The sequence below is a fragment of the Dryobates pubescens genome, chromosome 20, assembly GCF_014839835.1.
Source record: "Dryobates pubescens isolate bDryPub1 chromosome 20, bDryPub1.pri, whole genome shotgun sequence".
NCBI lineage: Eukaryota > Metazoa > Chordata > Aves > Piciformes > Picidae > Dryobates > Dryobates pubescens.
This window is the reverse complement of record NC_071631.1, coordinates 3,849,432-3,866,869: the sequence shown is the minus strand read 5'-3', so window position 1 is coordinate 3,866,869 and position 17,438 is coordinate 3,849,432. Positions and strand designations below refer to the sequence as shown.

Sequence of the window (17,438 nt, the reverse complement as noted above, 5' to 3'; positions counted from 1 at the left end):
ATTCAGTGCAGAGAAGAAATACAGGAAATAGGAAATGTTGCAAAAAAAATTATGACAGCTCTCATGTCAGGTTTTCAATGAAGTATTTGTTCTCAAAAGGCTTCTCTGGATCCTCAAATTGATGAGGTTTAGTACAAAATACACCAAGTCAGATTGAGAGAGGTGACTCTGCCACTTGGCTTTGCTCTGCTAAAACCTCACCTGGAGTACTGCATCCGGCTCTGGAACCCTCAACACAAGAAGGACATGGACCTGATGGAGAGGGTCCAGAGGAGGCCATGAAAATGATCAGGGGGTTGGAGCACCTCTGCTAGGAGGACAGGCTGAGGAAGCTGGGGGTGTTCAGCCTGGAGAAGAGAAGGCTCAGGGGAGACTCAAGAGCAGCCTTCCAGTACCGCAAGGGGCCTACAAGAAGGCTGCAGAGGGACTGCTTGCAAAAGCCTGGAGGGGTGAGGATGAGGGGCAATGGTCTGAAATTAGGGAAGAATAGATTTAGATTGGATGTGAGGAACAAGTTCTGCACCATGAGGGTGGTGGAACAATGCAACAGGTTGTCCAGAGTGGTAGCTGAGGCCTCATGCCTGGAGATATTCAAGGTCAGGCTCAACAAAGCTCTGGGCAACCTGATCTAGTGGAGGATGTCCTTGCTGATAGCAGTTGGACTGGATGAGCTTTGGAGGTCCCTTCCAATCCAAACCATTCTATGATTCTAAGACCATACATAAAAATCTGTCAAGGCTGAAGAACCCAGCACTCAATACACAGTTTGTTGGATCACTGAATGAACAGATAGAGAAGATGACAATATTCTGTCCATTTAACCAGCAGTCTAGAAAGAAAGGATTTCCCTGACCCTAATACAGCACAGACAGGGAAGTAAGATGGGATACAATGTGCTATACACAATGCTGTAACAAGAGAGGAGGACACAGGTGGAGCTCAAGCCAAGACTGCCCCTTTTCACAAACACTAGAGATGATTGCTTGAAATTCTATTAACAGAGGGAAAATAATTTTGTGTGTGGTGCTTTCACATCACTGCTCCAGCTGAAGGCTGTCTCCTCCTGTACCTACAGGCATGGCTTTTAGGCACTAGCTCCTGAGCACAGCAGCCAAGTGAATTAAACTGAGGAAACCTTCAGATTATCCTATGCTGCAATGTATCTCAATATCAACTGAGGACAAAAACACCCAGAGGAGCAGATTCCTGCTAACTCAAATGATTCACCAGCCAGTACGGAACCAAAAAAGGTAGCTGCCTGCAGCTATACCTTATTTATGCTGCCCTGATGAATGAAGGTTGCTGATGAATGGCTCAGAAAGTCCTGTGAGCACACATGGCTTGACCCACCTCATAGCATCTGGTCAGGACCAAAGTGCAGAGAAGCTGGGAAAAGCTCTGTACCCATCTCACAGATGTTTCTGAGAACTTGCAGACAGGTCTCCATAGCACAATGCTCAGATTTGAAGCTACCCAGACACTGGATGGACCTCACCAGGTTGCTCAGAACTTCAGCATCAGTATAATTTAAGAAGAGAAATTTCGCCTTCTTACCTGTTCACCCTTCGAGGACACTTATCAGGTTTGATATCCACCTCATAGAGGTAGACATCAATCTTTGGGATTTCAACTTGGAAGCAGTTGGCCAGCAGTTTAATGGGTTTGCCCATGGTGCCATAGCCAGGACGTCTGGGCACCATGAGGAGGGGCTGTGCCCCGACGGGTCCTGCAGAAGAAGAAATCAGAGGTCAGGAGATCAGCCCAGCAGACAGTCTGTGCTGCAGAGGTGCTGCCTGCTTACACCCCAGCACTTTAAAAATACATAATGCTCCATTCCCCTTGCTGGGACATATTTGTCTCCCCTTCAGACTTATTCATTTCTAGGTAATTTCATTGTTAGGCAATGCCCTGAACCAGCTGGAGGGACGAGCAGGCAGAGCCAGCACGCTGGGAGAAGTGACAATGAGCTGTACCAGACAGCACAGGTGGCACAGGGTGCTAACCTATTCAGCTCCAAATGGACACTTGCCCATTTTTCCTCCATGAGCCTCCACCCACATCTAGGCTGTTGTCTTACTGATGAGTCTGTGATTGGCATGAACAACATCAGGAGATTTTTCAAAACAAATTAAAGAGAAGCTGCTTTTCCTTCACTGTGGAGATCCTGTCTGCCACCCCAACACACACAGCTCTGAAAGTCTCCTCTGAACACCCCAATGACACAGAATACAACAATCTGGAAGCAGATCTGGACTGATGCTGTGTTGTTTAGAAAGACAAGGAACTACTGGAGAGAGCCCAGTGGAGGCTAGAAAGATGCTGAGGGGCCTGAAGCATCTCTGTGAGGAGGAAAGGCTGAGAGCCCTGGAGCTGCTGAGCCTGGAGAAGAGCAGCCCCAGAGGGGATATGACCAATGCTCAGCAAGAGATAAAGGATGAGGTCAGACTGTTCTCAGTCATGCTCAGGGACAGGACAAGGGGAACAGGCACAAACTGAAGCCCAGGAGGTTCCATCTGAACAGGAGAAACTTCTTTGCTGTGAGGGTGCTGGAGCCCTGGAGCAGGCTGCCCAGAGAGGTTGTGGAGTCTCCTTCTCTGGAGAGATTTCAAACCCCCCCCCATGCCATTGTGGTCCTGGGCAAGCTGCTGTGGGTGCCCTGCTTTAGCAGGGGGGGCGGGACTGGATTTCCAGAGGTCTCTTCCAACCCCCACCATGCTGGGATTCTGGGATTCTATTCCTGATGAACTCTTAATTTCATTGCCATCATTAGCCTGGTCTGTGAGGGCAGATGATTCTTGAACTTTGCTGGCTGAAAATGGATGAGGAGTAAACCCATTACCTCCTGTCTCACTGCATGGATAAAGCTGACTGACCAGAAGAGGAAATACTCAGATTAAGACTCAGGATTGTAAACCTCCTGATTACTCACACATTAGAGAAGCACATCCCCAGCCACTCAGAGCAACCATCCAAATCTGCAGTAAGAGATGGGCACGTTGAAAGCCAGTTCAGAACATCTGTCTAGGAATAGCTGTCACATTCTCATCTGCTTATTGATTTAATTTACTGTGCCTCATTTAGCTGAGAATCCTCAGCTCAAGCTCCGGGTTGCTCATGCTTCACAAAACCAAACACAGTAGTAAAACCCAGTGCCCTTTCAGGAATTTCTTCTGGTATTTCCACTTCAAAATATCTCTTGGCAATCAAGAAGCAACAACAAAACCAAGATGCTTTGTAGCCCAAGCTCTGAGAAATTACTCATCACACAAATGCCAGGATTCACAGAGCGGTTGGTTAAGTTAGTTGCAAGCTCTCCCCTCTACTCCTACTCGGTGACGCAGGCAGCAATTCCAGCCCACTCATTTCAGATAAGAGGTAAAATGTCAAGGGCTGGCAAAACTGTTTCATTTGCCTTTTGATTAATCTCCATCATTCCTGGGGAAAAGAAAAATAAATCATGTTGTCTTGGAGGAAGCTGTGCACTGGGAAGAGGTGAGCAGCCAAGCTCAGCTCCCCTGTGACCTTGGGCTGAATCTACCCAGAAACCCACCAAAAACGTCTCAGCGTGCTTGGCTTGGAGCCATACAGTCAGAGAACGGTTTGGGTTGGAAGGGATCTCCAAAGGTCATCTAGTCCAACCCCACTGCAGTCAGCAGGGACATCCTCCATTAGATCAGGCTGCTCAGAGCCTTGCTTGACTCTGGCCTAGAATACTTCCAGGGATGGGCCCTCAACTATCGCTTGGGACAACTTGTTGCAGTGTTCTACCACCTCACGGGGCAGAACTTGCGCCTAACAGCCAATCTAAATCTACTCTTCCCTACTGTCAAACCCTTGTCTCTCCCCCCTTGTATCCCTCCAGACCTCTGGAAACAGTCCCTCTGCAGCCTTCTTGTAGCCCCCTTCAGGTACTGGAAGGCTGCTCTCAGGGCTCCACAGAGCCTTGTCTTCTCCAGGCTGGACATCCCCAGCTCCCTCAGCCTGTCCTCATGGCAGAGGTGCTCCAGCCCCCTGATCACTTTTGTGGCCCTCTTTTGGACCCTCTCCAGCAGATCCATGAGATGAAACAAGAACACAAACCAAGAAGCATCATTTAAACCAGCCTCACAGACTCTGCTTATGCAAAACTTGTTCCAAGCATCTGTTCTCTTCAACTTTCTCTTCATTTTAATACTGTCACACCAGTAAAAGCAGCTCCATGATTTACTCCAGATATATTTTCAGAATGCAAGCACATGCAGAAAAAATTACTACTGAACACTTGAGTGACACAAATGACTCAAGAGCTGATTTTAATATCACGCTGCCACACGTGCCATGGTTTATATTTAGCTCCTATCTGTAGGAAATGCTGAAATAAAGAGGACAGGAAAAGGGTTGCTAGAGCCTGGCCTGACTCACCCACCCCATTTGCTAAAATCATGTAAAATGTAAAACCAGTTGCTAAAAATCTGTTAGCACAGAAGAAAGTCTGTGTGGAGATGCTCTGTGTGAAGGTTGGTTAGGTGATGAAGCTGAAGCACACAGAACAGGGAGATCCAGCATGGCTGAGCCCTTGGTCACTGTCTCCCCTGGAAGGGGCACTAAGCTCAACGTTTGAGCACTGCTCTGCTGGAGGAGTGACAAAGCCCTTGCTGGGAATGGCATCCCACTGCTCAGCCAGAATCCTGGTGACCAGCTGCACTGGGACAAAGCCCCCAAACTGAGAAATGACCTTTGGGTACTAATGAGGCAGGGTGCTCTTCAGAATCCTGGGGCATGGAAGCAATGCTCTGCCCAAAGCCAAGTACACAACAAGCAGTCCTCCACTTCTGCTCCTTGGGAAAGAGCGAGGAGCAAACCAATACCTGCTGTTGGACAAGGCCTTTCTTCAGCCTCCCTGGCTGAGTTGCACCACACACAGCTCCTCAGGAAACTGCTCACCTCGGGAGGAGTTCAAACCCAGACTTTGGTAACAGGAGTAAAGTGTCCAATGAATCACAGAATCACTGAATAATGGGGCTTGGAAGGGACCTCTGGAGGTCATTGAGTCTAACCTCCATGGCAGAGCAAGATCACCCAGGGCAGGTCACACAGAAACACATCCAGGCAGGCATTGAAAGTCTCCAGAGAAGGAGATTCCACCACCTCCTGGGGCAGCCTGTTCCAGTGCTCTGCCACCCTCAAATGAAGTTCCTTCTCGTGTTTAGATGGAATTTGCTATGTTCAGGACTGTGCCCATTAGCTCTTGACCTGTCACTGGGGCCACCGAGGAAAGTCTGGCCCCATCCTCCTGACATCCACCCCTTAGGTATGTGTAAGCATTAATAAGATCCCTCCTCTTCTCCAAGCTAAACAGCCCCAGGCTCTCTCAGCCTTCCTCACATGAGAGATGTTCCAGTCCCCTCAGCATCTTAGTGGCCCTGCACTGGAGTCTCTCCAGTAGCTCTTTGTCTTTCTTGAGCAGAGAGAAGCCTCCCTGGAGATCTCTCTTCTTTGACTTGAGAACTGCCCTCAAGCTCAGGCCTTTGCCTTTGGTCCTTGCCTGAGCTGCATCTCTACACCTCTCTGGTCACAAATATGAAGTGCAAGGCCTGCTCACTGCTGAGGAATGATTTCCAAGCACATCTGGTTTTGCTCCCCTGGCCAAGCTACCTTAGAAACACCACTCTGTTCCAACTGAATTCTGTTATGGCTGTCCAAGCGCTCCAGCACCCATGGGAAAATCCTGCTTGCAAAAGCCACCCAGCTGCCAGATTGCACGTTGTGAAAGTCTGTGTCACTGGCTTCAAACCTGTGACTCAAACCCCAGTAAAACACAAACAACAAAGCGCCGCTCTCCGAGGACAGCTCCTGCTCCTGGATCCTATCGGTGACTCACTCCGGCTCATGCCTAAGCCCTGTGTCAAGCTGATGGAAATAAACACACCAACCCAAACCACTACAAGTTGTATTCTTCTCAACAGCAGGGAATGGCTGTGAGTGGCAGAACCATGTCACTTAACCACTGCAGAACCAAAGCTGTCACTTGAAGTCTCAAAAGCCTTTCCAAAAGCACCACCACAGCGCAGCCTGGCTCCGTGGGAGACGGAGGAACCTTTAGGCTCCTGGTGCCACCAGGAAGGGAGAAGCTCCACTCTGGGCAGCTGTCCATGAGTTTCATAGATTCATAGAATGGTTTGGGTCTGAAGAGACCTTAGAGATCATCTAGTTCTAAGCCCTCTGCCATGGGCAGGGACACCTTCCACTAGCCCAGGTTGCTCAAGGCCCCATCCAACCTGGCCTTGAACACCTCCAGGGAAGGGACATCCACAACTTCAGGTGTGATTAGGTGACACAGGAACCAGTCACTCTAGCAGAACTTGGATGCAGTGGAAGACTGCAGGGTCCTTATTCAGATCCAGTTTGCCAAGCCCTGTTGAAGTCAGCTCCTACCCCAGCCCAACATGGCAGCACTTCCAATGGTTTAAATGAGCTCTGAATCAGAACCTCTTCCTCTGAGGAATTACAGATGTGACAATAAAGATAAAACAGCCCCAGCCTGGCTGTGATTTCCATGGCAGTGCAGCCGGCGGTACAGAGCACATCTGGTCTGCATCCAAAGCCAGGCTGGAATCTACCTAGCAACCAAAGGAATAAAGCCTCAACAGGGAGAGCAGGAGCACAGAAACCTGCAAACACATTCAACAACCCATTTTACAGAGAACTGCAGCTTTTGGCACGCAAGGCAGTTGTACAGCGTGGAGCAGAACGCTCCTTCCTAGCACGATGCTAACAGAAAACACAGATTTTCTCAGAGAGTCCTTTCCTTACAGGAGAAGTCATCTGCACCAAGCCTCCAGAAGAAGAAAGATCTTTTCCTGCTATGGCTTCAGCATCAGAAAATAAATAAACAAAACCCCATCCACAGCTGTTGTGATTCTGTGATTACTTAACAGGTCTCTTTTTTCTTTACAAAACAGTTCCAAATCTCTAATTGAATGGGTGATTGAACAGCCTTAAGAGGACTTAAGAGGTAAAATATTATTTAACTCTGGGTGGCTAGCACAAGGCAGATTTGTCCAGCAGCTCCCATTGCCAGGCTGGAGCCTGCACACGGGAGAAAGCTCAGCGTGGAGACGGGGTCGGGGGGGGGGAAGATTCCCTTTCAGAGGGCCCCTGGCCTCTGCTTGGACTCAGAGGCCCAGCCTGTGGAGCTCAAAGAAAATCCTATCACTACCAAAAAAATAAGTTAATTCTAGATTAAAACAAAATAGAGAGGGAAGATTAGATTTAGATGTTGGTTTCAATAATGGAGCTCCTTACTCCTGCCAGACATCATGAATTGCCTTATTTCTGTGGCTGCAGCCTCGCTGGGTGGCATTGCATTAGTTATGAATAATGCAATCCACGTTTTCTAAACATTCCTACTCGTAATTTGGGCTTTTTTCTTTGCAAGGTTTCAGATAATAAGTCGTGTTACAACTCATCAGAAGCCAACGTTTGGATGCCAGGCTCGGCGACAGCCAAGTGCACAAGTTAATGCTCTGCGCTAACTTGTTCTGCTCTAACGTGGTTATGGAAATACAGCAAAGGGGGTTGGAAGCAGTTAGAAGATCATAAATGCTTCTGAGCCCTTCAAACTCCAATCATAAAGAACTTCCAGCTCAACAGAAGCAGCTTATGTGCACGATGTGAAGTTAATGCCCAGCTGCTCGAGGAGAGGAGAACAAGCCCCAGACACAAGGATACTCCTCGCAGGAAGGTATTTCCACACACCAAAGTCAGAAGGCAAACTGACACAATCTTATAGAATTGTTAGGATTGGAAGGGACCTCAAAGATCATCCAGTTCCAACCCCCCTGCCATGGGCAGGGACCCCTCACACTAGATCAGGTGGCTCAGAGCCCACATCCAGCCTGGCTTTAAAAACCTCCAGGGACCTTCACTGTCACCACCTTTTGTCCCCACATGAAGCCTTTCCTACCGTGTGCTCACACTGACACACCCCCACCCCCACCCCCGACTTTGCAAGGAAACATTTAAGCTTTAAGCTTGAAGGGGGGCAGATTTAGACTGCAGATTAGGAAGAAATTCTTTACAGTGAGGGTGGTGAGACATTGGAACAGGTTGCCCAGGGAGGCTGTGGATGTCCCCTCCCTGGAGATGCTCATGGCCAGGTTGGATGAGGCCTTGAGTCACCCAGGCTAGTGGAAGGTGTCCCTGCCCATGGCAGGGGGGTTGGAGCTAGATGGTTTTTAAGGTCCCTTTCAACCTAACCCCATTCTGTGAATCTATGCATACAGAATTCTTACTGCACTCATTTTCATTTTCCTGGTTTCCCATTTCCTGTTTTGAGAACATTATTCCTCCCCCACACTCATCAACCTTCAACTGCTGGCCAGCTACCTGCTAGTCAGCTGCAACTTCCCTCCTTTCCAGCTTACTGCCTGAATAATATCCAAGTGCAGAACACCAAGAGGCAAGACACATTCAGTTCACATTCTTGATTTTAGGAAGGCCCCTGCAGAACAAACCACACCTTTCCCACTAAGGAAGTGAAGCCATGAGGATGGAACAATCTGTAAAGTTCAAATTGTGAGTCAAACAGCTTCCAGTGCAACTCCAGAGGAGAACTCCCATTGTGTCTCACTTCACACGTGCTCTGGGGTAGAGTAAGTTTGGAAAGCACTTATGATTCATTCCCTTCCCTCTTCTACCCCACCCACAAAAATGAGACTTTTAATGGTCCTCCCAAAACTCTGCTCAGAGGACAGAGAGAGAAAAATCAAGTTCTCAGTGTTTTATCTGCCCATAGATTGCAGAGAGGAGCAAACAGAAGGTTGAAGGTGTCTGTAATGCTTCATTAAAACCTGCAACACTGAATGAAAATCACAATCAAAGACTTGGGAGCACAAAAAGCTGTGACCTTTGAAGGAACAACTAATGAGCTGTAAATGAAGCCATACACAGGGCTCTGATTTGACACCACAGAGCATCCCCAGTTCCACAGCAGAACCGTTTAACATTCCTGCCTTCAGGAGTTCACTTGCTGGATGGCACTAAATTCAACCTGTGACCAAGAGCTGCTTTTACTTCACTCCAGTGCTGGACAGGGAGTGTTTCATTGCTTGATTTCACTGTAACCTGCCCCCTGCATGCCCAGCTTCACCTGCTCCTACTTTAAACTGCTCAAATTGTATAGACTGGCAGAGGCAGACTCTAGATTTCCTCAGCTAAGCCTGCAGCACAAGCAGAGAGACACCTACAGCACTGCTTCACCTCAAATGTCCTGGCACACACATGCTTTACTCCAGGTGTACTCACAACCCTGCTACTCCACTCTTGCCTTTTCTCTTTCATGTTTTCCCTTCACAGATAGAAAAGGAAACAGGTCCCAACCTCCTCCTCCCTTTTACAACTGAACTTCAACCCTGATGTGCTCTGCCAAGGATGGTTTGTTACCTCCTGAGCCAATCCCATGGTCTGAGTGCCAGAAGACTCCCCAAAACAGGGGATGTTGACAGCACCAATGCTCCCCTCACTGCACAGCAGAAGTGGGAAGAGTCACCTCTCCTGCTGAGCCCCTCAGGAGCTGACTGTGTGCTGTGCTAAAACTGAACATTTTGGAGCCTAACCACAGGGAACCTCACACCAAAGCAGAACTGAAAAGTTTATTGGCTAACTCTTGCAAATCCGTTTCTTATCATGGGACAGCTTGAATTGTATCAGCTTAGAATCAGAGTTGAACATTGAGTTCAGGAGGGTATCCCCTGAAATCCACCAAACTGCTACAATCCAGCATCTTCCTACAACAGTTTCACCCCTAACACATACTTCACTGAGCAGTGACAATAGCTTGGGTGGCAAATGTCTCTTGCCAAGTCCAGGATCAACTTCTACCTCCATGTAAGTTACACATGGAATGATGAAAACGCATCTCCTGTCCTGACACCTTCAGCCTCACATTCCCACTCACTTTGGAACCTCCTGAAGTGACAGAAATGGAGCTCCACGTAGCTCTGGACGTGCCCTTTGCCATCTCACTACATCACACATTAAGCACAGCCCAAATCTGAACTCTCCTTCCACTTTTCCATCAGAAGATGAATTATTTTGGCAAACTGAAGGGTAAGCTCCCTCTCCCCGTCTCAAAAGATGCTTTAAATACGAAGTTTATAAATATTAAGGATGTGCTTCCCACGGAAAAGGCTCAAGCGACTGGAAGCAGGAATGAAGAGACGCTGGGATGGGGCTGTGCTAGCACTCCCGGAGGAACGCGCGATCAGCCTTAAAATTCCTGAGTCCAGGCACCGGCTGCACAAGGGCCAAGGAGCTCATCTCTGCCGGGCAGGAGACGCTGAACCCGGCCCTCGGCGGCGGCTGTTCGCAGGCTGAGCCTCGGTGCTCACGCTGTGTCTCAGACACCATCACGGTTACGAGATTATGCAAGGCGGCCTACAGCTACTGCATGGGCAACACCGCTTATGAAATGCAAGAAATTCATCCTCCGCTCTCTCCCGTACGGGAGAACGGGCCGCCCGGCAGGGAACAGAGCCCGGCTGTCCCCGCTGACCGGAGCCGTACCACCGGGGCTCTGTGGCTCTTCCCGCGCGGCCGGTGGGGCACAACTCCTCCCCGGTCGCTTCAGCCTCGAGGCGAACCCCCACGGCCCGGAACCGCCGCTCCCGCTCTAGTCCATCCAGCACACGCCGCTCCACCGGGGCGGGAACCGCGGTGGGGAGTGAAACGCGCGGGGAAGCCCAGTTCCAGCCGAGCGGCGGCGGCGGGCGGGGGCGCGGGGCAGAGCAGATGCCCATTCGCCCTCCCCCGCCCCGCGGCCGAGCCCCGCCACCGCCCGCGCTCCTCACCTGCGCTGCCGATTTCCATTCATGGAGCTGGACGCAGCCGCTCAGGGCTGCGGGCTCCGCCGCTGAGCCGGGCCCGGCGGCCGGCCTGGGGGTTCTTCTCTGGGCTGCGCTGGGCAGCGGTCCTGCCCCGCTCCACACAGGCCGCAGCCCGGCACGTCGCCTCGGCCGCCCGGACCTCTCGTCCCGTCCCGTTCTCTCCGGCGGCGGCAGCGGCGCGCGGGGCCCCCCAGGCGGAAGTTGCGTGGCCGCCCGCAGCCCCGGCTCGCGCTGCCGCTCTGCCCCGCCGCGCGCGCGCGCACTCTCACTCACACACACACACGCGCACCCCAACCGCCGGAAGTCCCACCCCCGCACGCCCAGCCGCGTGCGCGCCCCTTTCCGGGGGCCGTGCTTCCGGGCGGTCGTGCGCGCGCGTAGGAGAAGGAAGCGGGGCCGGAAGCGGGCGGTGGTCGCGCGGCGGAGGCGCGAGCCGGCGTCGTTGCTCGGCGACGGAGCGGAAAAGGCGGCGGGAGCGGCAGGGGCCGCCTCGGGGCCAGGCTTTGGGCGGGCCGGGACGGCCGAGGAGCCGGGCGGGCCCGTCAGGCAGTGAGGGGAAGAAGGGACCAGGCTGTGCCCAGAGCCGCGGCGGGGCAACGGGTCCGTGCCCGCCGCCTTCCCCTGTGGGGCCCTCAAGAGTCGGAGGTGAAAGCACAGGGTGGGTTTCCGCGGTACCTCAGAGCTACAACCCGCCCTGTGCCTTCTCTTCCCTCCAGCCGGCCGAACCTGCTGCGGGAGTTGAGCGTACGGCGGCTTTGGGGAGCTCCAGCCCAGTTCCCCGTGGGTTACGTTGCTGGTTTTCCACCAGCAGAAACTCCACGCCTCGGCCTTAGTCACGCTCAGGAACCACGCCGAGCCTTTCCCTGTTTATTGGACACGGCAACGTGCTGGCCGGGAGCTCTGGCGGCTGCCGGCACGTTCCCTACGTGCTGCCAGGGACACCCAGTGAACACATTTTTTCCTCTGAGTGAAACATCTGGTAACAGACATCGTGTGTGACTGCAGCGCGCCCAGGGCCGGGAGGCGCCTTGCCAAATGGCTCAGCAAGGTCGTGGGGACAGAGATGACGGCAGGGTGAGGCACAAACTGGGACAGCTGTAGACAGCGCTAAAATGTTAAAAGCTGCTGCAGATAGGGTGCAGGTGTGACTGCACAGCCTTCCTCCCCCAAGGCTTTAGGCCAGCCTCCTCTGGGAGGGAGATGTCAAAACATCCGACAAGTGTACACTCAACTGACTGAAGAATGTGATAAATCCATATTATCCTTTTGCATTCCCCAAGCAACCAAAGGATTGGCTTATGTTGATTGTTTCCATTTGCAGAGGAGCTATGAGATTAAATTAATTTGGGACTGAGCAGAATAGATTACGATTTGCTACATCAACATCAATTCACAGCACAAGGCTGCCCTTTTCTCAAGTGTTCTTCATAAGGTTTAGTACCACTGTTACAGATTTGGTACCCAAGCTGTCACCAAACAAAGCAGAGAGTGAAACAAGCAAAGTGACTGTGTCCTTGTGGGGAAGGGGTTCCGAAGTACCCACCTCAGTGATGGGCAGTGGCACCTTTATGTCGTCTGTCCCCAGAAGATCATTTTTTGGTCTGAACTATATATTGAGACATCTTCAAGCAGATCTGAACCTGCTACTTGTTGAGAAGATGCAACCTTGCCTGGTGGTGAGAGGAGCCTGTCCCCAGGTAAACAGCTGGGGAGGTACTGAAGAACTGGACCTTTGGGCCAAGAGGAGTTGGAGATTCATAAACCAGGTTTCAGCATCATTAAGAATGATCATGCTGGATCACTTTTAAGCTCCAGACTCGGGATTCTGAACCCATGCCCATTGAAAGTAAACTACTGGAATATTTCCTGAACTGAAATCCTGAGAGGGATGGGGAAATGTGATCACCAAGATCAAGCAGATATGGTGGAGAGAGAGATCTCTGCAAACTGCAGTACCTTGGCGGTACCAAGCGCTCCTGGTTCTGCCCCTGTAATCAGAACCGAGTGCCAGGGCTCAAATGCCCAGCTAACATCTGAAACCAGGACTCCGACCTGTTTTCCAGGACTTCAGACCCAGCTGCACAAGGCACAATTTCTCTGATACCTCTCCCACAGAAACAGCCCTCTTGAAACTGCCAAAGAAGATTTCTTCTGTGTAGCAGTGTTAAAGAGCAGGTGATAACAACCTTAAAAGCAGCAGGAGGATGGCAGCAAACCTGTGGGGATGGTTGCTCTGAGTCAATACATTCTGCATCACCTACAGCAGCCAGCGAGGACATACCTGCCATTAGCAAGCACTTCCTTAAAACTGCTCAGCATTATTCAAAACCCCAGTTACAGCTCAGCTGCTAAATAATTCATCATCTCAAGGTATGTCAGTGCACATCTGCAAGGCACAGCACCAGCAGATCCAAAGGATTCAGAGATTTTCTGCAACCAGCCTCCAGTTTTGGCCCCACAGACACCACCATAAGCTGTTGGCATTGGAGAAGATGAGGCTGTTTGCAAGAAACTCCAGTGCTGGGAATGTAAAACATCATGCAGTGCAGAAAGCCTACAGATCAGGTTTAACCCCAATCCAAAGGGAATCTGAAATCCATCCTTCAAGCACCTTGCAGGCAACAGCCATTGATAGCCCTGAAGACCAAGAGGTGGCTGGGGAGCAGCATCCTGTGATGTATGTTCCCCGGAGCTGCCAGCCCACGGAGCTCAAAGGAGGCTGGTTCTCAGAGGGATGGCATTTCAAAAAGTGGGCCTGGCTACCACATTCCAACAAGCTTTAAACACATCTTTGTTCCCTTAACTGATTCATAACCTGGAATGAAAGGTTGGATCCTCCCCAGTAGCAGGTGCATTTCAGCTCCAGTCAGCACTTCACCGTCACTCTCCAGCCCTTCTCCACCAGCAGCCAGGCCCTTCCCTCCCACCATCTGACTCAGGAGTGTCACCCCAACGTGTTCACATTGCTTTTATTTAGGTCTTCTGCCAACAGTTACAGGGTAACAGACACTTGGGACTGCAGAGTCAACGTTGCAAGCGAAAAATCATGACCAAGGGGCCGGGGGGGGAAGGAAGAAAAAAAAACAACCCCAAAAAAGAGTAATCCATAAAGCAATCAAATCAAACCTAAATACAGTGTTCTGGAGCTCTTTAATCATACCAATTTCTTTTATAAAGAGGTGGTTATGATCTTACAGTATTTTCTTTTGGCCTAATCCAAGGATTTTGCTACTCTTTAGCAGTTTTCATTCCACGCATACAAAACCCAATCAATATCCAAACCTTTAAAATATAAGCCACATTTCCTTAATAAAATAAGTTTTGTGCTGCTGCTTGTTAAGTACTGTACATCAACTGCTCACATCTAGTCAACAAAGGGACCATACAGAGTTCAAGCTAAAGCAAAAAGAAAACAACCCCAAAACCCCCCCAAAACCAAACCAACAAAACCCCCAACCCACAAGAAAAGGAACAGCCCAAAGAGAGTGTCCTGTAAACACCCCACGTACAGTTCGACGCTTGCTCGTATAAAGGAGGTACGAAAGGGGCTAAAAATGGAACACAAAAGCGCTGGAGTCCCATCAGTTTTCTTTCACAACTATTGAAGTGCAAATCACTCAGGCAAGATATTCGTTTCTCTTGTTTATTGCTGTCCTGCTGCCTGGCTTTTCCCTTCCTGAAGCAAGCACATTCTTTTATGTCACGTCACACTCGTTTTTCCCAGAAGAAAACCTTCCGCGGAGGCAACGTTGAACGCTTGGCCTTTTTGACACTAAGACATCGAGTTGTAGGCTTGTGGATAGCAGAACACCCCCGGAAGCTGTGGGGAGAGGGCTGCTGGGTCCCCCTGCCCCCAGTAAGCTCAGATATGAGATAAGGGAGACCAGCAGCGTTCAACCACCGATAGGGAATTGGCAGTCACTCCTCTTCCCCCAGACCGGCAAGCACCTGGTGACGCTTCCAGCAGCGGGAGGAGCCCCGAGCGCGGGGAGAAGGCAGAGCCTGGGCAGCTGCTGGGGATGTCCCGTGTGGGGCTTGTGGCTAACTACAGATCCTGATATGTGTTGGGGTTAACACCTATCTGCTACAGGGAGCAAAAATGCACAGCACCTCAACATGCAGTTACCGTTTGCATCTCGGACAAGGAAAGGGTGGCAAGGCTGGAGCCGCGCAGAAGGTGCATAGTCCATGATACAAAACATGCGGGGAACTCGGACCCCTCCTCGACTTCTTCCAGGTGGAAAGAGGGTTCAAAGGGCACAGCAGCTATGGAGTTTGGCTTTTTTTTTTTTTTCCTGTTTATTCAAAACCATGAAAACCCAACGCAGAGGGTGAAATAAGGGCAGAACACGATCTGCAAGTCAACAGCTGAGAGTTTCAGAAGCTGTGAAGCTTTTGTGTAGTTAAAATTGCTGTTAAAAGTAGGTGCTACATCAGCAAGTCTTCATTCATAGTTTTCTATGAACAGCCACCTTACAAATGAGTGCAAATCTTAAAGGTCCATTTTACATTTCAAGTCTCAAGGTTAAAAATAAAACAACAAAAAACCCAACAAAGCTGTTGCAGAGCAACGAGCTGTTTCTGTAAATGCCCACACTATGTCTTTTCAAATGGTTAAAAATGGCACGAGAGATGCCACAGCTACTAAAAGACATTTCAGAATCCTAGACCCAACTAAAACACCAAAATAAAAAACTAGAAACCAAAACACCTTTGCCCCTCGCTGCAGAACGGCAGCAGCCAGGAGCTTTCCGTTGTAATGCTGGTGAACAAACTGATTTGCAGAGAGAGAACCTTGACCTTAACCCCAATTTCACTCTTACCCAGGGGCTTTCTAACAGAGGGGGAGCGGGTAGGGCCCCTCTGAGATCATTCTGCTTTCAATGAACACAAGCCAGAGCTCAGAGGATGAGATGGAGGTGCTGGATTTGTGTCACTATGCAGGCACTTGTGTACAGGAATGTTGACTTCTCACGTGGACACTTAGTGTTGATGTGTTCCCTACTCTCTAAAAGCCTTCCTAGAGCTCACTCCTGACCACGATTAGCTCCTGGTCTCCTCCCCATCACCTTGCCGATATACAGCAGTGGAGGTTGACACAAGGTGCAAAGGAGAAGAATATGAACCAAATGCTGTAGCCTGGAGGAAAACCAGGACTGCATACAAGGTAGGATCTTCACCACACGTGACAGCAGTGGGCTCAGCACTTGGTTTGCATAGCGTAGTGATGCCTTCGGTTTGCACAAAGACGTTGCCCAAAAAGAAAACGGGAAGAGCGAACTCCCGGCATCAGGACAGGTCAGTGGGCCAACGGGACCATGAAGGCAAGGCAAGGTGAACCATCAGAAGGTACAGAACAGAAAGGTGTGCTCTGCCCAGGTGAGGTGACAAGGGGCAGTGCACCTGGTGGGCCAGCACTGACATCTGGCAGGAGGAGAGGTGTGCACAGCCCTGGAGCAGCTGGGTGGGAGTGAGCACGGCGGCTCTGCTCTCAAAGGAAGGGCTGTGCGCACTGCCCTGCAAAAACCAAACCACCTGCCCCCAGGATATTGGTAAGAAGTTGCTGCCACTGTGGTCATTCTGTGCAGCAAAACAGGTCTGAAAAGCAGCCTCTATGTCACTGTGGGGGAAAAGGCTTTTCTCCTGCTCCAGCACAAATCAGGAGAAGTTTTACCCCCATGACAGTGATGATTTCATCCTTCTGAGGAACCAATCTAGTGTGCTTCCAGGATAAAAAAAAAACAAACAACCCTGTGCACAGGATCAGTGAGCCCATAACACAAAAGAGCAGCAAAACCTAGCAGCAGAGAGGGTGCCAGTGTGGAGGTGCTGGATTGGGGTTTGCAGGACTTAAGAAAGCAGCTGGCCCAGGCAGAAATGTGCTGAGGGCACAGGGGAGAGGGGGAGCTGGGGTCAGCCGGTGCTGCACATGGTGGCACTCAGCAGACAGGAAGCGTTGGGAGATCTCTGGTGCGAGCGCACAGCCCTGGGAGGTGCAACGATGTAAACTCTGAGGAGGTTAATGACTTGTGTATTTTGGCAACAGACTCGGTATCATATAAAAATAATGTTTAGTAAAAAAAAAAAAAAAAATCCTGGTGTCCATTGTAAAAATTCAGGGGGGAAAAAAAAATAAAACACAACTAAAAGGGGGGGGGAAACCAAAAAATCCAAATGAAATCAAATCGACAGCGATCTCTGTCCTCACGGGATGGAGAAACCTCCACCTGTCAGGAAGTTTTAAGTAACAAGCAGTACATTGGAAACAAAAGGAGAAAAAAACCCACAAAAAACAACCCCCAAACCAAACAAAACAATAAAAATTGGGTCAGCAGCCATTAAAGGTGTCCTGTGTGAAAAGTGCACATCTTTGAATGGAGTTGAACCACCGTGAGGTCGTGAGCTAAACACAAAACTGCAGCTTAAAAGAGAAATGAACTCCTTCCGATGGGAACACGGCCACCACCCAGAGAAGGTGAACTGTTTTTCCTTATGAGATTGAAGAAAAAAAAAACAACACATGGAAATTTTGCAGCATCATAGTAAGGCACTCACCCATGGGAAAAGTCTGTG

At 50.2% G+C, this 17,438-nt stretch overlaps 1 protein-coding gene across 3 annotated transcripts in view; it reads right to left on the bottom strand.

The window, feature by feature from the left end:
* The window catches only part of LOC104307356 (argonaute RISC catalytic component 3), a 78,235-nt gene that overhangs the window by 19,310 nt on the left and 41,487 nt on the right, over window positions 1-17,438 (bottom strand). For 2 of the 3 annotated variants that reach the window (XM_054170528.1, XM_054170530.1), the window contains exons 1-2: window positions 10,830-11,142; window positions 1,555-1,726 (exon numbers count right to left, since the gene is read on the bottom strand). The exons of the other annotated variant lie outside the window; for it this stretch is intronic. In XM_054170528.1, coding sequence (XP_054026503.1) covers window positions 1,555-1,726; window positions 10,830-10,848 — 191 coding nt within the window. In that variant the 5' untranslated portion in view covers window positions 10,849-11,142. Of the gene's footprint in view, window positions 1-1,554; window positions 1,727-10,829; window positions 11,143-17,438 lie in introns of those variants that run through there. 3 annotated transcript variants of the gene reach the window in all.